This window comes from Sciurus vulgaris (assembly GCF_902686455.1).
Source record: "Sciurus vulgaris genome assembly, chromosome: 17".
Classification (NCBI taxonomy): Eukaryota; Metazoa; Chordata; class Mammalia; order Rodentia; family Sciuridae; genus Sciurus; species Sciurus vulgaris.
The window spans coordinates 17167281-17191634 of NC_136478.1; the positions used below are offsets into that span (position 1 = coordinate 17167281).

The following is a 24354-nucleotide window of genomic DNA, read 5'->3' on the forward strand; positions in this document are numbered from 1 at the left end:
CTGCAGGTTCTCCGTAGACCCCGACGTCCCAGCATGGCCCACGGAGGTGATCCATGACCTGCTGGCCAGCACTCACCACTAACCATCTAGAGTCGAATCTCGCAAGGAGGCGACCCCTCCTCCAGCTGCCCCAGCGTGCCCACCCCTTCCCAGGAAAGCGTCAGGCTGCCATGGACACCATGTAGTAGGGCCGGCCACGGTGCCCAGTGAGCTGCGATGGTTTTGTACACGACCCCCTTTCCTAATAGCTGTCTGTCCGCCCTGCACGCTGTGTCCTGGGCCCTCATCTTCCCATGTTACTGGTTGGTGGACCGGTTGGCGGCCTCCTTCATACCCACCACCTACGAGAAGCGCCAGCGGGCGGACGACCCGTGCTGCCTGCAGCTGCTCTGCACCGCCCTCTTCACACCCGTCTACCTGGCCCTCCTCGTGGCCGCGCTGCCCTTCGCCTTCCTCGGGTTCCTCTTCTGGTCCCCCCTGCAGTCTGCCCGCCGGCCCTACATCTACTCACGGCTGGAGGACAAGAGCCCGACTGGAGGGGCAGCCCTGCTTGGTGAATGGAAGGGCACAGGGGCTGGCAAAAGCTTCTGCTTCGCCACCGCCAACCTCTGCCTCCTCCCCGACTCGCTCGCCAGGCTCAACAACCTGTTCAACACCCAAGCGCGGGCCAAGGAGATCGGGCAGAGGATCCGCAATGGGGCAGCCCGGCCCCAGATCAAAATCTACATCGATTCGCCCACCAACACCTCCATCAGCGCAGCCAGCTTCAGCAGCCTGGTGTCACCACAGGGCGGCGAGGGCGGGGCCCGGGCTGTCCCTGGGAGCATCAAGAGGACAGCCTCTGTGGAATACAAGGGGGATGGCGGTCGTCACACAGGTGATGAGGCTGCCAATGGCCCGGCCTCTGGGGACCCAGCCGACGGCAACCTTGAGGACGCCTGCATTGTGCGCATCGGTGGCGAGGAGGGGGGCCGGCCACCTGAAGGCGATGACCCTGCCACTGGGAGCCAAGCCAGGAATGGGGCTGGCGGAGGCTCACGGGGCCAGACGCCCAACCACAATCAGCGGGATGGGGACTCGGGGAGCCTGGGCAGCCCCTCAGCCTCCAGGGAGTCCCTGGTGAAGGCGCGAGCTGGGCCAGATGGCGGTGGCGGCGGGGAGCCGGGTGCCAACAGCAAGCTCCTGTACAAGGCCTCCGTGGTGAAGAAAGCCGCCCGCAGGAGGCGGCACCCGGACGAGGCTTTCGACCACGAGGTCTCAGCCTTCTTCCCCGCCAACCTGGACTTCCTGTGCCTGCAGGAGGTGTTCGACAAGCGGGCAGCCGCCAAGTTGAAAGAGCAGCTGCATGGCTACTTCGAGTACATCCTGTATGACGTCGGGGTCTATGGCTGCCGCGGCTGCTGCGACTTCAAGTGTCTCAACAGCGGCCTCTTCTTTGCCAGCCGCTACCCAGTCATGGACGTGGCCTATCACTGTTACCCCAATGGGTGCAGCTTCGATGCCCTGGCCTCTAAGGGAGCTCTGTTTCTCAAGGTAGGAGTCCTTGGCCAACCTGAGGGCCACACACCAGCCGTCCCCAAGCCACGTGGGGAGGTGGGCTGCAGCAGGGTGTCCTTGCTCTCCTTTGGGAGCTGAAGGGGGAAGCAGACAAAATTTTTCATGCAACTGAACCTTGTCACCAGTGCAGTGACAAGAGAAATACAAACATAGGGACAAAAGCCAGGCAGAACTCTCTGGGTGATGTGGGCCGATTCCTTAGATCTCTGAGCTGCCATTTCCCTGTCTGTAAAATGGGGGCAAGTGTGGGAGTGAACCATTGAGATGAGGCCTGGGAAGGTTTCAGAGCCTCTCTGTAGTTCATGTGGTGACAATGGCCATGGTGATGATGGTAGTGATCAGAGGAGGAAGAGGAGGAAACAGGGGCCCCATTCACAAGAGGCAGAGACTGGTGCAGATAAAGGGTGCAGGCAGGACCTCACCCAGCTCACCAAGGCCACCAGCTTCACTGGCTTGAATACCCTCCCTCCTGGCTGTCAGCAGCTGCCGAGCCAGGCTCTCTGCCCACCAACCCATGGCTTTGCTTCCATAGTCACGAATTAAAGTGAATCATAATTATTTCTGCTAATTTGGATGCAATCAGAGTTTTCAGACCATGGTAATTTGGTCATTACGCATTATCTTCCACTGAGCCTGAGATGCACAGAGTGTCGACTTTTTGTTCTCTGTCCAAAAGTCGCTGTACTTCCAGAGTTTTCTGAAGCATCATTTGGCCAGCTGAGGTACAACAGGGCTCTCTGCCCCGCCACTGAGGCAGCAGCTGCCGTGGGTGTGGGTTCTCTCCTTCAAGGTGAGATGTGACAAAGTAGATGCTCAGCAGAAGGGCCATGGCTCAGAGCCCCAGAGCAGGTCGGGTCCCCTTACTTTTCCATTCCCATCTCAATGCCATCGCACTCAGCCTGTCCAGGAAAATGCTGGCGTGTGAGCTGGCGCCTGTGAGGGTGGATTGTCTCCACAGAGCCTGATGGAGCCAGACGGGCACCTGAGGGTGCTGGCCCCCCAACTCCAGATGCTCAGTGTCTCTTGTGCAGCTCAACCAGGACAGAGTGGGGTCCCTGGCTCTTCATTCACAGTCAGAGATGCTGAAAACTCCTCTGGCGAATAGATCCAGCCTTCCTATTCTGGCATACGGTTCGTTGGTGTACTGTTCTGTGGGTATATTTTTGTCTCAGCAGCCAGAGTGACTTTCTGGGGAAGAAGGGTATATATTGTCAGACTCAGGATAGGAGGGTGTGCCCTCTCATCCCTGCCCTGTTACAGATGGTTCCGAGGCCAGAGACACCTCCCCACCACCATCCACTTCTGCCCAGGCCAACCCATATGTTCCCTTACCTCCCTGTTTGCCTGGCATCCTGACCACCATTCCCACCAAGGTCAACAATAGTCTCCTTGGGACAGCCCCCTCTGCGGCTCTGTGCTGAATGTTCTTTTTGTCTCTCTCTACCTCCTGGGTCTCAGACTGGTCTACAAGTATGTTTAATTTGGCCCATGCCACTAAAACTATTTTTTAATTGACCAATATTTTAAATTCAAGATATTTCACATAAAACCCAGTTTTGCAACTTCTCTTGACACCATGCAGGTCTGGCAGCACCAACCTGCCACATCTTGCACAGCTGCGGGCAACCCAGGTTGGGGGCCAGGACAACCCCACTTAACCAACTCTCTTCATTTCCCAGCCAATTCTGCACCTTCCTTAGGGAATGTGACTCCACGGCTTCCATTTCTGCCCTTGCTGATGACCCTCAGCCTTGTCTCAGCCCAAATGTCCCTTGGGAGCCCCAGCCCTGCATCTGACTGCCTCCAGGACACATCCCACTCATTGCTGAACCAAACTCAGCATCTGCCCTGGGCTGCCTTCTCCCAGTTCCACTATCCAGAAGCCAGTTTGGCCACTCCTTGGGCCCACCCTGTCTGTTCCGGGCTCTTCATTTTACTTTCCAACACCCCTGGCACTACTCTGTGTCTCCAACCCCGCCACCTTGGCCTGGGCTCCAGTCTTGTGTTGGCCCATCTGTGGTTGTGGCTGTCTGGCCAGCTCCTGGAGCTGGGTCTCCTCCTCCCTTACAGATCTGACCCGCCTCGCCATGTTCCACTGCCTCGGGAAAGTCCACCCTCCCAGCAGCCTGTGCTCTGTCCCTTCCCCCAGGGGCCCCTATACCCCGTGCACTGCTGGTCTTGGTCCTGCCCAGCACAAGCAGGCGCTTCCCTTCATGTGCTCCTCAGCTCTGTGCCCGGCTGTGTGGTGGCCTTGAGGGCTCAGATATTGCCCTGGAGAGAGGAGCTTGTGCCTAGCGCATGCAAGGGCTCGGGAGGGGGCTCGGGACACAGGAAGGGTGCTGCCCACAGTCCCTTCCTCTGTCACCTCCCTCCTCCAGCCCTGCACACACAGTTTACTCTGGAACTTCAGATCTTTTAGGAAAATGCAACTTCCTGTGAAGGAAGGGAAGGGACTCCCCTCTGTCTCAGTACGACAGACCTTAATTCCAGGCACCTTTTCTATTGACAGTCTTTGCCCACCAGGACTAAAAGGCACAGACTCTCAGTGTGATTGTTTGTTTCTGCAAGAGAAACACAAGACTCTGTGGCTCCCAGGGACACGAGCCAGGAATCAATAAGTCCCAGCAAATAATAAAGTGGGTCCTGGCAAGATCACACTGGGATCAAGAGGGAGAGGTGGAGTGTGTGACAGGTGCTGTGGCATTGCTGTTGCACTGGTGTCTTCCCTCTGGGCAGGTTCTCGGCAACCAGACAGAATCAGATGCCTTTCTGCCCATGTGCCCTGTCCCTGCCTGGGACTCAGCCCAGGGCAAGCGTCACTGAGTGCTGAGCAAGGGAGAGGCTGGCACATTAAGACTGACAATGGGTGGCTGGAAAGAAGCTGGGCAAAGGTAGCAGCGGCTCAGAAAGCAGTGAAGAGCTGTGTGGGGCCACCAGATGGTACCCAGACCCACCTTGCCCATCTGAGCCTCGTGACCCCTGGCTTAATTTCTCTGGGCCTCAGTGTGTCCATCTGTAAGAAGAGTAGACATTCAGTGTCATCCTGGCAGCTGGGGCGAGAAGTGGTAAGTGCTCACAGAGTGATCCCTGAGGGGAAGCCTATTCCCTGAGGAACGCGGGGGCGACAGCGCCATCATGTGCCCTGTTTGAGTACTGTGGTTTAACAATGAGTTTCAACAGCAGGTGACTTCACAGAGCCATTCTTGGGGCAGGGGATGCTGTGAGGTTGTTTGGATCTGGAGTGCGGGCAAAAGGTAAAGGGCGAAGACATGAGTTTAGAAATAGCTCATCCACGCTGTGGAGCCCATTTGCAAATAGCCAGACACCCATCCAGTGGGTGCTGGGAAGGGAGGTCGGGCATCGGGCTGGGAGATGGGTGAGAAGCTGGAGAAAGGTAGGGTTGTTCGCTGAGGAGAAAGTCCAGGTAGGAGAGAAGATACCCACCCAGCTTCAGTAGTGAAAGGACAGGCAGATGCCAATCGGGGCGCTGGAGCAGGTGGTCTGTGCAGCGGCTGCTGTGACCCCCTCAGTCAGCAGCTGGAACAGGGAGCTTGGCATCTATAGTCCACCTCCCCGGAAAGTTCCTGGGCCTGGGTTCCTTACAGAAAATCCCTGGAATGGATCAGCAAAGTCTAGGGAGGGTGGCTCAGGCACAAGAGGGAAGATAAAGAGCAAGAGAGCCTCCAGGGATAGATGCCCATGCCAGTCCTTGGGAAGCATCTGGGCAAAGGACTCTTCCCAAGTGGGTGCCATCAACTGTCGCATGTTCAGAGGGTCTTGGAGGCCTTCAGACTTGGGGTGGGAAGCATCTCTCTGTGGCTGCCCCTTGCTGCCCCCAACCACAGCAAGGGACCCATTGTGCTAAGGGTTATATGACCTGGGATAGTAACATTTTGAGTCATCTTTGTGACATAAAATTGAAATGCCCATTTTTATTAAGCCAGCACTTGGAGACAGACTGCCAGGGTCATGTGCAGCTTGGGCAGAGGTGGACGGAGTGGCCTCCTCTGCCCCAGCCCACTTGGAGTTGCTCTGTGCTTGGTAAAGGAGGTGAGCAAGGAGGCCAGGACAGAGGTCCAGGTGGAGAGCAGGTATGAAGGCATGAAGAGACCAATGTGGAGAAGGAGCAGCCCAGGGCCTTGGACCCAGAACATGGAAACGTTGGCCAGAACTGACGGAGACTCAGAGCTGTGTACACACAGGCCAGAGCGCTCATCTAAGACTGAGGGACCTCAGGGAACCTCAGGAAAAGCAGATGAAGCATCTTACCAGGCAGCCAAAGGGGTAGAGAATGAGGACCACAGGAGGCAGGTCTATGGCTCCTCAGAGTGGAGAGTGGGTCAGGCTTTGCGGCCAGGTCTGCCGGGAGGGGTGTCTGGCCTCAGGTTCAGAGGGAAGAAGCACAAAGGTGGGATCAGGTCTGGGGTGTAGCTGAGGGAGAGAGGCAGAGCCACCACACATAAGTGGACAGGCATTGAGGATGGATGCTCTGGTCACCAGGAGATGGCAGGAGCTGCTTGGCTGTGTATTCTGTACTTGCCCCCATAAAGTCTTGCATGGGTCATCATTGGCTGTGCGACACCACGGGTGGATGTTTTCTTTATGCATCTGTCTCCCGCACCCAGCCTTAAGCTCCTAGAAGCAGGACATGTCATGTTCTTCCCTGGACCCCAGAGTACCAGGAGCCTGCCACAGAGCAAGGCTCCAGAGGGTTTGACAAGAGGGGAGTGGACGTTGTTCCTTTGTACCTTAAGCAATGGTGACTGGTGGGTATGGCACTGACACCTTGCCCCCCGCCCCCAGGTGCAGGTGGGAAGCACACCTCAGGACCAAAGAATCGTCGGGTACATTGCCTGCACACACCTGCACGCCCCACCAGGTAGGTCACAGGCATGGTTTTCTGGGGATGGGATCAGTGCCTGGGGCCCGGCCAGGGCCCCACACAAGCTTCTTCACATGGTCTCTGCCCTGCAGAGGACAGTGCCATCCGGTGTGAGCAGCTGGACCTGCTTCAGGACTGGCTGGCTGATTTCCGAAAATCTACCTCCTCGTCCAGCGCAGCCAACCCCGAGGAGCTGGTGGTGTTTGACGTCCTCTGCGGAGATTTGAACTTTGACAACTGCTCCTCTGGTGAGGCCCTCCCCATGCGGTCTGCTTCTCCAGGCACAGCCAGCAAGGCTTGAGCTCGGCAGCTCGGAGAACTTCCTGCTCCTCCTGAAAGCGTGGGTGGGGAACTTAGCCTGACTCTGATGTCCCTGCCCCCACGAAATCCTAGAACAGGAGAGCCCACGCTCTACCTCGAAAGCTCAGAGGCTGCTGGCTGGAGACAAAGCAATGCCCTAAAAACGAACCTGTGACAAGCGAGGCTCCAGGCCTCTGAAACTCGGACTGAAGGCGAGCTAGTGAATAACATGAGCCATACATCCAGCCCTTGCTCTGAACCAGGCAGGACTACTAATTTCCATTTCTCACCACCCCTCTCACCCCCATCTCTCCCTGTCTTTTTTTTTTCTTGAATTTTTTTTCAGTTGCAGATGGACACAATACCTTTATTTTATTTATTTATTTTTTAAATGTGGTGCTGAGAATTGAACCCACTGCCTAATGCGTACCAGGCAAGCACTGCACCACAGAGCCACGACCCCAGCCCCTCCCTCTCTTTCTCTCAATACTAGGAATTGAGCCCGGGGCACTCTACTGCTGAGCTTCATCCCCAGTCCTTTTTATTTTTTTATTTTGAAACAGGATATTGCTATGTTGCTTAGGGTCTCAGTAAGTTGCTGAGGCTGGCCTTGAACTTATGATCCTCCTGCCTCAGCCTCCTGAGTCACTGGATTACAGGCATGTGCCACCATGCCCGGCTCTAACTGCCATTTAAGTTTCACAACAACCCTGAGGAAGGTGTTGTATTTCTCCACATGGTGTTGAAGAGGAAACTGGGACTCAGAAGTTAAATAACTAGCTCCAGGTCACATAGACAATAAGTGGTTGAATTGGAATTTGAATCCTGGGGATCATGCCTTAAACTTTTTAAAAATATCTTTTTAGTTGTGGATGGACACAATACCATTGTTTTTATTTAGTTATTTATTTATTTTTAATGTGGTGCTGAGAATCAAACCCAGTGCCTCATACGTGCTAGGCAAGTGCTATACCACTGAGCCACAATCCCAGTCCCTCATGCCTTAAACTTTTAAACTGATTCCAAATTCATCATCTGTGAAATCATAAATAATCGATTTCAAAATTGATCTTGCTAGTCATGGTAGCATATGCCTATAATCCCGGCAACTCGGGATCCTGAGGTAGGAGGATAGAAAGTTCAAGACCAGCCTCAGTACTTGGCAAGAACTTCAGCAACTTAGAGAGATCTATCTCAACTTTTAAAATAAAAAATAAACAGATGGTGGCTCAGTGGTAGAGTGCCCCTGGTTCAGTCCTCAGAATCACCAAAAAAAAAATTTTTTTTTTTAATTATATAAGGACCAACAAAGGATTTGGGCAGCTCTGAACCTCCCTTGGCCTGGAACCTTACAGACTGTCACCCCTGTACCAGCCACAGCTTCCGAAGCGAGTTGAGGATGGGGTCTGAGTTTCGGCCTAGTCCTCAGGGAGGCAGGAAACCCAAAGGTCTCTCTGGGAAGACAGGATGGTGCCCTCACCTGGGGGCAGCAGATGGCTGCCGTTTCGGTCTGCTCTTGTTCTTGGCCAAAGAGGCAGCTCTTGATGACAGTGGGAGCTCCAGGTTGGGCAGGGAGAACAAAGTCCCCACCATAGAACGCACAGCCACCAGCCTGCTGAGAGGAACCGTCTTCTACAGGTGCTGTGTGGGGCAGTGGTGCTGTCATCCCCAACACCACAGCTCGGCCCCAGCACCGGTTCCTGTGGTCCTGTCTTAGTCACATGCTTGTGGCCAACTCCAAACTGGAATGCTCCTGAGGTCTTCCTGAGTCACAGTGGAGACCCAGCCAACACAAGAAGAGGCTTTCAAACGGGTGTGGTTTCACACACCTGTAATCCCAGTGGCTCAGGAGGCTGAGACAGGAGGACCACAAGTTCAAAGCCAGCCTCAGCAACTTAGCGAGGTCCTAAGCAACTCAGTGAGACCCTGACTCTAAATAAAATACAAAAATGGGCTGAGGATGTGGCCCAGTGGTTGAATGACCCTGAGTTCAATCCCCAGTACCAAAAAAAAAAAAAGAAAAGAAAAAGAAAAAGAAGAGGCTTTCTGTTGAGCGCAGTGGCTCATGCCTGCAATCCCAGCTACTCATCAGGCCAAGGTAGAAGGATAACAAGTTTGAGGCCAGTCCCAGCTACTTGGTGAGACCCTGTCTCAAAATTTTAAAAAGGGGCTGTGGAGGTAGCTCAGTGGTGTCCCTGGGTTCAATCCCTAGAACCAAAAAAAAGGGCTTGGGGGAATCCCTGGCCAGACCCCACTCAACAGTCTTCCCTCACAGGGTTACAGAAAGGCCTTTCTGGTTCAATGAGTTGGCAGGACAAATGGGAACCCGGTGCAAGTCCCTTCTTTTCTGAAATTGTGGAGTCCACTCCTCCCTCAGGGTCAGGCACTCAGCTCTTTGAAGAGGCCAGGAGTCCTGCCCGGGGCAGCATTAGCCAGCCCTCCACAAGGGTTGCCATAGGATCTGGGAAGGCCTTGAGGTCACTGTCTCCTGAATCCCAAGAGGGATAGTGACCTCTGACCTCAGGCAGGAAAGTTGAAGTCTAAGGTGAGTGTTGCTGGGTGGCGGATGGGGTAGTTCTCAAGGGCATAGAAAACCAGTGACATGAATCACAGGACCACCTGTGGGGATCACCCAAAGGCAGTTACCTAAAGGACAGCCATCTGGCAGCATCTGGTAACAGCAGGCCCCTCAGAACAGGATAACCCCACAGTATTTCCTCCCTGTTCCTCTCCACACAGATGACAAGCTGGAGCAGCAGCACTCCCTGTTTACACGATACAAGGACCCCTGCCGCCTGGGGCCTGGGGAGGAGAAGCCGTGGGCCATCGGTGAGCTGGGCTGGGGGCAGGGCTGGCTGAGTGCTGGGCTCCCCACAGGTTTCCTAAGGAAAGATCACCAGGACCCACCACAAGGCCCTTCTGCTGGGGCTGGGCCCCAGTCTGCTGCACATGGCCAGCAGAAATTCTGCCGTACCTGGCTTACCTAAACCCCAGAGGCCACCCCATTGGGGCTGACTGGGCCCTGCCTGCAGTATCAGTGACCACTCTTATCATTGTCTCCAGGTACCTTGCTGGACACAAACGGCCTCTATGATGAGGATGTGTGCACCCCTGACAATCTTCAAAAGTAAGTTCCCATGCTGCTGCGAGCAAGACCCCATCCCAACCATCTCCCAGGTCTCTACAAGACTCTGAAGTCCTGACTTCGGTGGTGGAGAGATGGGGCTGGCAGGAGCTAGGAGAGCCATTTTGGCTCAGACCAGTGAGGGCTTTCCTTCTGCAAGAACATGCCCTCCTCTGCTGTTGACAACCTCAGGGTCTCAGCTGGGAGCTGGCAGCAAGTGGAGCTGGTTGCTATCCTCCAGACTCTAACCCCCAGGACTAGCCTTGCTGAGAAACTCAGCTGGGTAGAGTCTCTGGGGTGTCCAGGGGATGTTTCCTAAACTGGCAGTCAGAGTCTGGGCTCCTGTTGTAGGGCTCACCCAGCCTGCCTTGGGGCCCTGCTGGTACGGGAAAAAGAGCCAGCATCTTCCATGGCCTGGCCATAGACCCACCCCTGTAGCAGAGACACTAGGTAAGGTGTCTGAGAAAGGGAACCAGCAGCTTGTAGCATAAATTAGGCAAATAAAAACACAAGCAGAGAACACAAGCTCGTTACTCTCCAAGTAGACACAAGCTTCATTCTTGAACCCAGTGAAGCTTCCATAAAGGACACGTTGGAGAGGCCAACAGCAGAACTGATTTATAATTCACAGCCCGCGACTGCACAGAGCCATGGCAATGGCTCCTAGCAGCTAATTTGAGCCAATTAATTAGATTATAGACTAAATTTGAAACATCATCCTATGCTGAGAAAATTATCTTTTTATGAGATGATGATTAAAAAATGACTATCAGTAACTCTCAGATCATTGATGCTAGAATTAATTATCAATGGCAAAGGACAGTAATGGATTGTATCCCTGAGCCGAAACAATGTTCTGAATGTCATTAGTGTGTTTATCTTAAGGCTGATAAAAACCTGGTAGAAATCCATTCGCCAACCCAGCCTCTCCAGGCACCTTTTCAGTGTGTCCAGGCATTAACCATCTGGCAGCCTGGGCAGTGTCTCCTGCCCCAGCCCCTGGCCTGAGCCTGTCTTCTGCAATGGGGAGTTCCAGAGGGATTCTAGGCCACCTGTCCAGGGACGCTCAGGCTCCAGGGGAAAGGCTTGCAGGAAGGAGCCAGGTACCCTGCTTTCTAGGGCAAAGGTGCCAGGAAGGGATCAGAAGACCCAGAACCAAGGCATTAGTGGGTCCCGCCCCACTTGCCTGTCCTCCCTATAGAACCCTGGAAGGCACTGAAGCACGCAGTGAGTTTCCCCAAGCATCTTGGGACCCACAGCCACATTCTTGTTTCACGGAGGAGGAAACTGAGGCTCATGGGTTTGGGGACATAATCTAGATTGCACTGTCGCTTTGCGATGATCCACATGAGTTAAGTCCTGGGTACTCTTCTGGCTCCCTCAGCTCCCTGCCAACCTGAATAGTCATGGTGCGGGGAACAGAAGCTTCCAGGAAAGACAGGTCCCTGAGGCTTGTGGCAAAGACCAGTCCCCAACTGACTCAGAGCAGAAGACCCTTCTGGAGAGCAGGTAGAGGCCCCAACCTGACCAAAGCCAGGAGAGTACCATGACCAACATCTGAGTTCAGACGGGAAAGCAAGGACTGGCCAGCTCGAGGTGGGCACAGGATGGCCCTAGAGGTGACGGGTCCTAGAGGGTTCCACGCAGCCAGGAACTCACAGGATCTGGCCCGGCTTCCCTGCAGTCTATGCCCTTTGTGGAGCCTCAGAGAAGAAAGAACTTGAGCCAGACGTTTAGTCTGACCTACTCCTCTTTCACTTTGGAAAGTTCCTGGGGCTGGTGTAGGGGCCTCACCTTGCTTCCTGTCCATCAACAGGGTCCTGGAAAGTGAGGAAGGCCGCAGGGAGTACCTGGCTTTCCCTACGAGCAAGAGTCCAGGGTCTGGTCAGAAGGGGCGGAAGGACCTGCTAAAGGGCAATGGACGGCGCATTGACTACATGCTGCATGCTGAGGAGGGGCTGTGCCCCGACTGGAAGGCCGTGAGTCTGGGGACAGGCCCCACAATCCTCCATAGCACTGAGGCTCTCTCCAGACCCCACCCCCAGTCCATGCTCTTTTAAAGTAAGAGCTATTATTCCCTCAGGCCCTTAGGCCCCAGGATTCTCCAGGTTCCATTTCTGCACAACCCCAGCCGGGAGGCCCCACATCTGGGACCCCCAAGCTGCCAGACTAATCAGAATGCTTCCTCTCTCCCTCCCCCCAACCCAGGAGGTGGAAGAATTCAGTTTTATCACCCAACTGTCTGGCCTGACGGACCACCTCCCGGTGGCCATGCGGCTGATGGTGTCTGCAGGGGAGGAGGAGGCGTAGACCAGCCTACTTGCCGGCATCTGGAGCAGCAGGGCCTCTGTCAGCCCTTTGAGCCACATCCCATCCCTGGGCCATGTCCTCTCCATAGAGTGCCCAGTGCTGGGGGAGGAGGGCAGGGGACAGGGAAGGGGCCCCCGTCAGTCCCTGGGGAGCCTGGAAGCAGCACTGCTCTGTGCCTCTGGGCCTCTCCAAGTACAGAGGACTTAGGCCAGCCAGGACCCCCTGGCTGCCTAGCCAGTGCCATTCTTTCCAAACGTGATTTTCTACAGATCTACAGCACAACCTAGTTTGTAACCCGAGGGTTAGTATGAGGACTGGTTTATGTACTCTTTGTATCTCTTCTCAAGCTTCGTCCAGGGTTCATTACCTTTGTCTGCCGCCCATGTTGTCTCGCATGCCTGCACCCTCGCATGCACGCTGCCCGCATGCCACGTGCCACACTGTAGCCACCCAGACCCCTTGCTCGGGCCTCACCCAAGGCCAAACTCCAAACACAATCAGAACCAGCCAAAGAAGCACTTCCTGGGCACGGCCACCAGCCTTCCGCCGCCGCTGCGGGATGTGAGGGCTGTGTCCTTACTAGCCAGCCCAGGGCTCTTCCCAGGGTCCTGCAGTCAAGGGCGATTACATTTTAAAAAGAAAACAGGAAAAGTTAAAAATAAAATCACCCTTCCTTTAAAGGGTCTGCACGTTGCTAGGTAGAACTTTGCTCTTCCCAAGACAGAGTCCCTTCCCCAGCCCAGACACACCAGGGTCCAGCTGGCTCCGGTCACCAGGTGCCTCCTCCAGGAGTCTCCAATCTGGATTATGGAGCCATAAGCGGAAATCCAAGAGGGCATCACTTTTTTTTACAGGAAGGGGACTCAACAGCATAAAGGGGTGGGGGGGGGGTCTGCTTTTGAAAATGACAGATTTGTAGCTTCTTCTCTTCTATCCAAGCCAACATGTCTTCTTTCTTCTGCCAAGCCTCTTGCTCCCCTCCAGACACCTTTCTGGTTTGGGACCAATCCCTTCCCTGGGGACGTTCCCCACCCACATGTGGCTGAGCTCAGGAACAGCCTGCCTGCCCCCCAGGGGTGGCTGCAGCTCTGACCCCCAGGCACATCCACTACAGTGCCCCCTCCCCCCCAGCTAATGCCATGGCTAGGAGGTCACCCTGGCTCAAGGGGCAGGAGGCCAAGATGTGGAGAGCAACCTGTTTCTCATCAGTGTGCCTGCTAGGGTAGTCAGGCCACTGCTTGCTTGGGGCAGGGAGTTGTACTGGCTGGCATCCAGGCACACTGAAGCCACTCTGCCATTGTGCAACCAAGGGTCAGCCCCAGGCTTGGCATGGCAGAGATGGCCAGCAGCTCACTGTCCCCCATCTGCCCTGGGCCTGGGGACGAGGCCTGCAGCTACTCAGGCCCCATAGCTGCACTGCCTCTGGCCACCTGCCTTTGGACAGCAGGGGCTGTTCCCCAGTCACACAGGAAGGTTACTGTTTTAAGCTGTCAGGCTCCGACCTGAGGGACTGTTTTTGACAATTCCTGCTGGTCTTCTTGAAGTTCCCTGGTCTTGTAGCCAGCCTGGTTCAGGGCCAGCTTTGCCTGGCAAGGCTGGGGGCAGCACCAGGACCCTGCTGTCTGGACTTCCTGGTGCTGGTGCACTGAAGCTGTGCCTTGTCACCCACTGAACAGCAAGAGGGACCTAGAGCAGGCACACAGCCAGCCAGAGGCCAGGTCCTATGCTGGGGAGGAAGATTTCTGCAAAGCCCAGGCAGCTTGGCACTGGGACATACATCCACAGTGACACTTTCATCTGCCTGACCACCTGGTCTGGGAAGCACTTCCTCTACACAGGCCTCCTGTCCCATCCCCCACACCCAGAGCCAGGAAGCAGCTGCTCATGGCACGGGCAGTTCTGCCTGGGCTCTCTGCCCTGCCCCTCCCCTGCAAGAGCCTGGCCTCCCAGGGCCTTGCTGAGGCTTTATGGAGTGGAAGGTCCTCCACTCTTGGGAGCAGATACACATGCAGGGCTTGACTGGGCAGGGCCAACCCCAGGACCTAAGCTGCGTGCACACAGGGAGAACAGCCCAGGCCAGGGCTAGGGCCCCTAAACTAGACTTCAGCAGTTTATGTCCCTGAGGGTGAGGGCAGTGTGGAGTCAGGGCCACATGCTTTTCTCCCTCCCAACTCCCAGGGCGGCCTTAGGCAAGTCATACCGCCCTGTGCCTCAGTCATTTCTGTCATCACAAGGTGGCCTCTGGTCAGTCCTGGCATCCAGAGGGACATCCTGCCTCCCAAATCCCCTCACACCTCCCTCAGCACTGAGGCTCAGACCACCTGCCAGTCATTTCATGGCAGAGCGCCTGTGGCCTCCCAGGGCTTTTCCACTTCGTTTTTTAAAAAAGAAAACAAACATTGCCAGGATCTCAAGATTCTGTGGCATCTAAGACCTGGGAGGAGGTGGTCACACGGGTCACCCAGATCCCAAGGGAAGCTGAGGAAGGTGGGACCAGCTTAGGAAGGAAACATTCATTTTCATTTGTCCAAAACCACCTTGAGTTTTAGGTATCAATATTAACCTTGATGCTTTTTAACTATTGTATTAACTTGCTGAGATTTAGAAATACTGTTTTAAAAAAAAAAAGAAAAAAAACTTTTTTAATTTCTGTATTTTTTTCTGTATTGTATCCTCATGGGACATTAGGGGTTTTATATATGGTAAGACACCTAAGGTTTTGGTAAAAACATTATCAAATATATATCCAGACGATTCTTCCCTAGAAGAAAAACAATCTTTACAGCTGATAAATATTTTGAAAAGAGAGGTGGTTTTTTTCCTTTATGGTGCTGAAAGGAAGGATGGAGAATGAGGAGAAAATAAAACTGTGAGGCTCAAGGCTGGTGTCCTGTACTTACTTGAGCGACAAGCTGGGGCAGACCCTGCTGGCTCCACACCTGGGGGTTGGGCAGCCAGGGGCAAGGGGAGATGATTATGGGGACAAAACTCAAATCTACTTCCAAATGCCAGGACCCCAGGTCATCCAAGTTCTCTTGGTTATCTCCCATTTTCTTTGAGAACTGGGAGGTCAAGAGCTGAAAGGCATGTTGAGTGTGTGGGAATCCAGGCTGCAGCCTCCACAGGCACTGCTGGCTGTCCCTGCTGAAGCAAAGCTCGGGTGGTCTGTACCACACTCCATCTGCTCAACTTTTGAGCACAGGCCTTCCAATGATACAAACAGGCCCAGGGGAAAGGGCTGCACTTCCAGGCTCCTCTTCCTGATGGCTGAAGTCCCAGGGCTGCCCCTCAGGAACTGCTATGAGACAGTCTCTTCCCCGTATCAGGCTTGAGGCTTTGCAGGCCATCTGCCAGCGTGTACTGAGGCCAGATGCCCACATACTTATGGATATGACTTTGTGCAGCTACCCAGTGCAGAAAGGGTCAGAACCCAGTCCTCTCGACCTTGGCTCTACCGGGGTCTTCAAGCCCCAGGAGCCCAGCCACAGCTCAGCATCTTGATCCTCTTGAAGGCCCTCCTAGTGAAGCCAGATGGGCAGGGACCTGGAAGTCCAAGAAAACAGACAAGCTAGGAAGGTTACACCAGGAGCAGTGCCCAGCTAAGAGGGCCCTGTGCTTCTAGGCCCTTGTGGACAGGGCAGGGGACATATTGCCCCAGAGCTTTCTGAGTGCTCAGAACCACAAGCAGGGCAGTCTCTTCGGCCTTTCCATAGCTTCAAATCAATCACTGGCCCATACTACCTGTCATGCCTGGATCTAGTAGCCAGCAGCACAAAGCTGCAAAAACAATGTTCCCTCTGTGCTGGGGATATGAAGGTTCCTAGAAGTAGAGAAGCACCTTTGGCCTCCCTTTCTCCAAAAAGTCACAACCCATTCAGAGCCCACAGCCTCCAGACCACTTTATTTCTCAACAAGTGGGGGGTCAATCTGTGGCATCTGTGAGTTTGAACTCCATGGTGATATCTCCGGTGTTAGGGTGAAACTCCACAGCATAGCTGACTGCCTGAGGGCTGCCCAGTGGCACTCTGGGATCTAGTGTGGGGCTGAGGAAGTAGACCGCCTGCTTGCAATGGGGGTTCCAGCAACAGTCTCCCTGTAGAAAGAGCATCAAGAGATCGTGACGGTCCCTGGCACCAGAACCACCTTCCTAGCCAGCCTGCAGCCCAGCATCTTGCAGTGGAAAAAAACTGCTTAGGGAGCCAGGTAACCACTGAGGAGCTATCTGGCCTTAAGAACACAGGACAGCAACACCCAGAGCCCAAGGGGGAACCACTTCTGGGGCCAGCACACTCTGGGCTTGGTGCACACTGTTCTACCTTGTCTTCTGCGGGCTCCACGAGGCCGGTGCTGACAGTACTGTCTGGTGTCAGGTGGTATTCCATCCATAGGACAGTCCCATGGCTTCTCCCTGGCCTGGGAGTGGTGGGTCAAACAGAATCACACAGAGATGGGTGAGCACAGGCTGGGCTCCCTTCTGCTTTCCTGGTCTTCACCACTCCCATCCCCTCTAGCTGGGTGCTCCTAACTCTCCACACACCATCTAACTAAAGGCCACACATAAAAAGCAGAGCAAGAGCAGCCACAGCTCAGATTCCCTTTTGCACCCTGCAGCCTGGCCAAGCACTCAGAATCACAACTGCAGAGTTGTGCACTGCAGGGCACAGTCCAGGCAACTGCCCTGCCTGTGCTATCTGTCACCTGGTGCACAGAACCCTGGGAGCTCTGGTCTCATGGCTTAAACTAGTGTTGGGAGGTGCTCTTCTCCGTGAAGGAAGCTGGGGCTGTGTGGGGTCTTCCAGGCCTCACAGCAAGCAGCTCTCACCAGTCCTAACCTGCTTTAATCCCAGGTGAGTTCAGGAAAATGGTCCAGTGGGTAACCATAGTAACCAAGCTCCCATTTCTCTGTAGTTGATCCAACAGAGGCACAGATGGGGGGACAAGGAAGGCCCACGTGGTCTCCTCCTCCCCTCACATGCCTTGAAGGCTGTGGACTAACCATACGTGCAAGGAAGGGCAGGATGAGATGAGGACATGCTATGGGACGGAACAAGTGTCCCCTAGGCCAGCTGTGCTTTGCTATATGGGTAGCAGCTGCCAGAGGGAAAGCAGCCCCCACTTCCTCTACTCCCACACCGTCCCAGAGCCTCCACTCACCTCCTCAGCTCCATGGAGCCCTCAGCATGCAAAGGCTTCTGGGGAACAGGTTGCCGAAAATCAAAGGTCAAGAGCCTTTGGGGCTCAGACAGACTGCGGCAGGGGTACTCCCACAGTGGGTGGGGCTCCGCCTCCTTGCTCTCCCGGAAATCCAGGGCACACTAAGAGAAGGGAATTGGGGGGCGGGTGTCTGAGCTGGCAGCCAGAGGGACTCTCCAGGATTCATGCCAGGGACACCCTTGCCTCTACAGCCCAGGTCCCCGAGGGAAACTGCAGTCACATGGGGCAGCATGTTCTCACAGAACAACGCCAGGCACTCGGTCAGTCAGCGTCTCCCTCTCCCTGCCCTGCCCACTCACTGGCTAGCTCACTTCACTTCTCTAAGCCTCACTTTCTTCCCTTTTACCTGGGATGACGATGCCTACTCTTGAGCTATTCTGAGGACCAAAGGTCTACGTTGATGAAACATCTGGTGCTTGGACACTCACCTGTTCACTGACACTGACCACTAAAGCTGTGAGATCACTGTGACAGGAGGCTCAGAGGCTGGGGTGGGGAGAAATAAACATGTAAGCAAGCAGGCCCAATGCCTGGGGAAGCACTGGCATCTGGGTGGGGATAGTGCTGGGGTGGGCAAAGTGGGACAGGGACACTGTCTGGAGGAGGTGACTCAAAGAGGAGCATGGTGAGGGGAGGGGATGGCTGAAAAAGAACCAAGAAGGAGGAGGCAGGAGCATCCCCAGGTTACTTTGGAGGGCTTGGGGATAGGCCTTTCCTGGAGAGGGAACATGGCCAGATTCAGGATCTACATGTTTACATGGGCTACTTATAGACGAAGCAGGAGGGGCAGGAGGCTGACAAAGGGACCCTGACAGGATCTGCAGCAGTATGAGGAGAACACCAGATTGGAGGCTCCCTGGGAATCAGACAACCAATGATAAGTTGGGAAGAAAGATGTTCCTGAAGGGATGCTAGGTCTCAGGAGCATGGGAAGGCGCTGGGCAGAGGGCAGAAGGACAGATATATTGGGGCAGTGTGAAAGTCAAGTGGAGATGTCTACCATTCTCAGCTATCTGGTCTACATGCAAGCGAGAGGCAGATACTAGGCTGGGGTTGTAGCTCAGTGGTACAGCGCTTGCCTAGCATGGGTGAAGCACTGGGTTCAATCTTTAGCAGCACATAAAAACCAAATAAATAAAAAATAAAGGTTAAATTCTAAAAAAAAAAGAGAGAGAGAAAGGCAGATACTGGCCAGACACCAGAGTGGCATAGCCTTATAAGTTGCAAAGGAGACAGGGGACAGCACAGGTAGGCAGGATCAGGAGCAGGGACCCAAGTGAGACACAGAATGTGTGACACTTCAGATGATGGGAAGGGTGGCAGGTGCTCAGGAAGAAACCTGTGGAGTGACCAGACACAGCAGAGGGACCCAGAAACCTTTGTGCATGTGGTTTCTTGGCACAAAGGAGATTTCTATTTTGTTGTTTTTTATTTATTGACCGAGGAAATTTCTAGAAGCAGGGGTAGTCAGTGTGGAAGGGAAGGTGAGATGTAAATGGAAAATACCCACAGGATTTATTACTTAAAATATTTATACAACAATCCATGTTCGGGGCTGGGGATATAGCTCAGTTGGTAGAGTGCTTGCCTTGCAAGCATAAGGCCCTGGGTTTGATCCCCAGCACCGCAAAAAAAAAAAAAAAAAAAAAAAATCCATGTTCACATAGGAAAATGTGAACTGAAAGGTAAGCACAAGGGGGAAAAGTTGCCACTCCGATCACAGAGGTAACATGGCAGCGCCCACTATTTCACCTTCTTTTCTCTGCGTGTATATGTGAATTTTTCTATTCATAAAAATAGGACCATGACATTTATCCTGTCATCCTCGTGTAGATGTATAAACATGCCATGACTCTTCAGATCAAACTTCACAGAGCCACACAGCACTATGACTGTCATGACTGCCTGGGGCCGTGGGGGACAAAGACCCTGGTCCAATGTTAGACATTCAGGGTGTTGCCAGCATCTACTACAGACTGCACCAGAGAAGTGTGAAAGTCCGACATACATGGCACAGGACTACACACCACAAGGCTGCAGGACCTCCTTGCACATCCTCCCCACACTCTAGTACTCCCCCCTAGAAAGTAACCCCCAAATGAAAATGCCACGGGTTACCAAACTGCCTTGCAGGAAGGCTGTCCCAAAAGAAACAAGCTGTTGGCACCAGCAGGCACAGATTCGACAGTGTGGTGATGTGCATACAGGCTCTGGCCCAAGATTCTGGATCAGAGGCTACAGCAAGGGCTGAGAACAGGCACCACATGATGGCAGTATCTGACCTCACTGCCCCAAACAGAAAAGCTCTCGGCATACTGCCTCTGCCACCCAAGCCAGGACTGGGGCCATGTGGAAAGGATGAGTAGGATAGTGCTCAGAATTATGGCCATGCCTACCTTAATCATGTCATCCATGATGTGCACGTCAAAGCCTTCACAGTCACCACAGGGGCTCCGGATCCGCCACAGGTCCTATGAGCAAAATAGAGACCTTTCTAGCTACCCAGGGACACAGAGAAGTGTGACGACAAGAACAGAAGGGTCCACAGGCCAGAAAACCAGAGGCGAATCTTACTATTCCTGCACACCTGGAACAGAGTTCCCAGGCCTGAAGGGACAAAGAGACCAAAGAGTCAGGGCAGTTTCTGTAATACTGGGACTAGGAATCTGCAAACTGACATGATACTACATTCTTTTCTCTAAGGGAACAACCGAGCTACCAGGCTACGGTTTTGTACTTCCTGTCCAGACCACTCCAAACCTTTTTTTTTTTTTTTAAAGGGAAACTGTACAGCAATTCTCTAAGGCTCGGTGCCTGTAAGCAGAACTTGAGAATGATGGCAAGGAAAAGGCCCACTCTGATACTCCATTTTCTGTCCTCTGCTTCCTGGTACATAAACCTAGGGACAAGCATCCTTCTCTATAGCTCCTCTTTGGCCATGAGAACCAAAATTCACCTGGAAATATGATCAGAAGAAATGCCAGAAATTAAGTGATGGACCACAAAGCTACCAATAGATAGAACTATTCTTATAAAAGAAATATCAAATGCTATTCATTTTACATTTCAGGTTAAAAGCATTTCAAAATTCTTTTAATAAAAAAATGCCTTTCCCAAAATGACTTTGTGACTGTGGTTCTGCTTTGATGAGAAAATTAAAATGAAGCTTTTCAATTTCTTCGTGCATAAAGAAGCTGACTCCACATCTCAGAAAGCTTTAACAACTGAGCCTCCGCTCTTAATGAGAGCAGAGCAAGCCGCACAGCTTGTCTTCTGAAACATTTAATTTATATTTTTTAATTATTCTGATAAGCCACAATTGTAAAATGACAACACATAGCCATTTCCATTTCATATGTCAAATTACTGCTTTCTAAAATGGCAAGCTTCTCCTATTCAGCCCTGTGGTGCACTGATATGAAAAGTCATCAAGGCCCAAGTTGTTCCATCTGCACCCAAGGTCTCTGCAAGAAATCAGGTTCCCCACCCTCCTCCCACTTTTGTTTTTTTTGCAAAGCTCTCTGGGTGGCCTACCCTGAACTCCACAACCACAGCATGCAGTGAGGCGGCCTGGGGCATCACCACAGCACCAGGCCCCAGGTGCTGGTCCACAGCAGTCCGGACATACCAGAAGTACAGGTTGTGCCACGGCAGCAGGCTGGTGGTGAAGAAGGGCTCACCCAGAAGGAGGGAGACCTGGGGACCAGAGCAGAAGCAAGACCCTGGTATCAAAAGTGCCTACAAGCAAAGGGCAGGTCACCAGTTTCACAGAAACATGGAAGTAATGGGCCATTCATTCATTCACTTAGTCAGTCAATAAACAGGCAGACCAGGTCTGTACCCATCCTTGATGATACAAATATAAGAAAGACACTGGTCCTACCCTCAGGAGCCCAGAGTATAGAGGGATGGAGACAGGATGGGTACTGTCATCATCTGACAGAAGCAAGGAAGGGGTAGGTGCATGCAGGAGCTTCAGAGGTAGGAGCACAAGAAAGAGCTTCCAGAATGGCATCCTGCCAATTCCCACTCAATGCTATACCACAACTGATCAGTGCTGCTTGAACTCTGCTGCCCCCACTAGGTTCAAGTATCATATGAGATCCACAGCACAAGGCCTGGCAGGAGCAGATGTACAGTAAACATTTGCTGAGTAAACAAATAAATGCATGACTGGGCGTCAGAAAACCAAGGAAGGGGAGAGATATTCCAGGCAGAGACAGAGAGAGAGGCAGAGGCCAAGCAAGAACAAGGCCTTCCAGGAGCTCCTCAGGACAGGAGAGAGGGCCGAATGGTAAAGGCGCAGGGGAGGGCAGCACCAGAGACATGGACAGGAGCCAGATCACCCAACAGCAGCTAATGACAGGTTAAGGGGGACCAAAGCTTGCCTTAGAGGCATGAGGGATCACCAAAAGCTTTAACCAGGAGAGTTTCAAATAACGACTATATTTTAAAAGATCTTTCTGAGGAGCATGAAATATTGTGGGGAAAGGTCTGTAGATGGAGCTGAGGACAGGATGTGACTACGGTGGGTGTTGAAATATCCATGCCAGGAGGCAGGTGTGCAGAAAGGGAGAAGCAAGTGTAGAGGCCAATGAGACTCCCCAGTGTTGGGGCCCCTATGAACAGGCATCAGGTTAGACTCAGTAGGAAACACTGATGCCAGAACAGGGTTGGCCCTGAGTACCTCACTGTCTCTTCCCTCTGCTCCAACAGCAGGAACAAAGCATAAAAGGCTGCTCTTGTCACTTTGACTCAATAAGGACATGCAATCCGGCCAGTGTATTACAGAAACGGCTTACAAATTTAAACCCTCATCTAAGGGGGAAGAAAGTGCTCTTGTATCCAAATGTTCATAGCAGCACTATTCACAACAGTCAAAAAAGTACAAACAGGACTGGGGTTGTGGCTCAGTGGTAGAGCACTTGGCCTCACATGCATGAGGCACTGGGTTTGATCCTCAGCACCACAAATATAAATAATAAATTTTTAAAAAGCATGTTGTGTCCATCTACAACTAAAAAACAAAAACATGTTAAAAAAAAAAAAAAAGAAAAAAGGGGGGGCATGATAGAAAATGGGCAAGAGGGGCTGGGACTGCAGCTCATGGCAGAATGCTTGCCTAGCACGTGTGAGGCATTGATCCTAAGCACCACATAAAAATAAACAAATAAAGGCATGCTGTCCATCTACAACTACCAAAAAAATTAATTTAAAAAGATAATGGGGGCTTGGGAGATAGCTCAGCTGGTAGAGTGCTTGCCTCGCAAGCACAAGGCCCTGAGTTCGATCCCCAGTACCGCAAAAAAAAAAAAAAAAAAAAAAAAGAAGAAAAGATAATGGGGGGCTGGGGAGATAGCTTAGTCGGTAGAGTGCTTGCCTTGTAAGCACAGGCCCTGGGTTCAATCCCCAGCACCCAAAAAAAAAAAAAAAAAAAAAAAAAAAAAGAAAAAGGAAATTAAAGGCAAGAGACCTGAACAGACATTTCACCAAACAAACATATGAATAGATAATAAACACATGAAAAGTGTGTTCATTAGTCATCAGGCAGATATAAATTAAAACTGCACTGAGATGTCACTCACTGCACACCTATAAAATGGTTATACTAAAAAAGAGATAATATCAAGTGGTGGTAAAGATACTGAGACACTGGAACTTCACATTATACTGATGGGGATGTATGATATAGCCACTCTGGAAAACAGTTTAGCAGTTTCTTAAAAAATAAAACATAATTTATAGGTAGGTGTGGTGGCATATGCCTGTAATCTCAGTGACTCAGGAGATTGAGGATAGCAAGTTTGAGGCCAGCCTTAGTAACTTAGATACCCTATCTCAACATAAAATATAAAAAGGACTGGGGATGTAGTTCAGTCAGTGGTGATGCGCCCTGGGTTCAATTCCCAGTACCAAAAAAAAGTAAAAAAATTAAACATAGTTTCCATACAACTGAGGTATCTGCTCAAGCAAACTGAAAACAGACCTTCACACTTACCAATATTCATAGCAGAATTATTCAAAATAGGTAAACACAGTAACAGTCCAGTCCATTTACAAAAAATGTACTAGTGAAAAATCCAGAGATAGAAAGTAGTTCATCAATAGATGGACAGATAAACAAAATATTGCACATTCATAAAATGGAATATTATTCCATATGAAAAGGGAACAAAACACTGGTACATCTGACAACATGGATAAACCTCAAAGACATACTCAGCAACAAAGACTACAAATGCAAAGACTATATAATGTAATATCTCACTTTTGTGAGATGCCCAGAAATGGCAAATGAGTAGTGACAGAAGCCAGAGTAGTGGCTGCCTGGCTCTAGGAGACGAGTACACTGGCTGGCTGCCAAGAGGCTCCAGAGGATCTGGGGGGAAATGTTCTGAAACTGGATTGGCTGATAGCTATATAAACTCTCCACATTTACTAAAAACCATTAAATTGTATACTTCAAAATGGGTTAATTTTATAGTGTGTCAATTACATCTCAATAAAGCTTCTACCAAAAAAAAAGGTTGTCAGAAAAGATTAAGGATGATAGGTTATGCTTTGGATGAGTTCAGTTTGTGGGATATTCAAGGAAAGATTGTGGGTTGGTAGTCAGACGTAAGAGATTTGAATCCCAAAAGGTAAAGAGCCTACCCACAGTGAAGACTGACTCTGAGGGTCTCTGGGTTCACATACGGGAAAGGACGTGATTACCCGGAGAGGAGACGCAGCAGAGGAGGAAAGGAAGGATACAAAGGGGCAGACAAGCATGGAAAACAGCATGAAGGAAGGATCAAGGAAATAGAGAGATAACCATGAAGGAGACTGAGAAGAAGCAACCAGAAGGTAAGAGCAAAAACAAAATCTGGGACATGTGTCTCTTAAAAGTAAAGGCCCATCAGGTCACAAGGGCCCAAGGGCCACAGCCTGCATGGAGACCATGCTTAGTAACCCTGAGGCTCTGGTG

At 52.1% G+C, this 24354-nt stretch overlaps 2 protein-coding genes across 6 annotated transcripts in view; one reads left to right on the forward strand and one right to left on the reverse strand.

Moving 5' to 3' along the window:
• SMPD3 (sphingomyelin phosphodiesterase 3) overlaps nucleotides 1-15053 on the forward strand; it is an 84897-nt gene extending 69844 nt beyond the window's left edge. Inside the window, exons 3-9 of the mRNA XM_079116869.1 lie at nucleotides 7-1533; nucleotides 6361-6436; nucleotides 6532-6687; nucleotides 9479-9568; nucleotides 9803-9866; nucleotides 11680-11842; nucleotides 12072-15053. Of these exons, the coding sequence (XP_078972995.1) occupies nucleotides 217-1533; nucleotides 6361-6436; nucleotides 6532-6687; nucleotides 9479-9568; nucleotides 9803-9866; nucleotides 11680-11842; nucleotides 12072-12173 (1968 nt within the window). The 5' untranslated portion in view covers nucleotides 7-216 and the 3' untranslated portion in view covers nucleotides 12174-15053. The remainder of the gene's footprint in view (nucleotides 1-6; nucleotides 1534-6360; nucleotides 6437-6531; nucleotides 6688-9478; nucleotides 9569-9802; nucleotides 9867-11679; nucleotides 11843-12071) is intronic.
• A 1001-nt stretch (nucleotides 15054-16054) lies between these two features.
• The window catches only part of PRMT7 (protein arginine methyltransferase 7), a 38538-nt gene continuing 30238 nt past the window's right edge, over nucleotides 16055-24354 (reverse strand). For 3 of the 5 annotated variants that reach the window (XM_079116856.1, XM_079116858.1, XM_079116857.1), the window contains exons 14-18: nucleotides 20922-21083; nucleotides 19784-19858; nucleotides 17328-17488; nucleotides 16490-16586; nucleotides 16055-16266 (exon numbers count right to left, since the gene is read on the reverse strand). In XM_079116856.1, coding sequence (XP_078972982.1) covers nucleotides 16096-16266; nucleotides 16490-16586; nucleotides 17328-17488; nucleotides 19784-19858; nucleotides 20922-21083 — 666 coding nt within the window. In that variant the 3' untranslated portion in view covers nucleotides 16055-16095. Of the gene's footprint in view, nucleotides 16267-16489; nucleotides 16587-17327; nucleotides 17489-17815; nucleotides 17874-19783; nucleotides 19859-20921; nucleotides 21084-24354 lie in introns of those variants that run through there. The other 2 variants (XM_079116859.1, XM_079116860.1) reach the window with 2 other exon arrangements.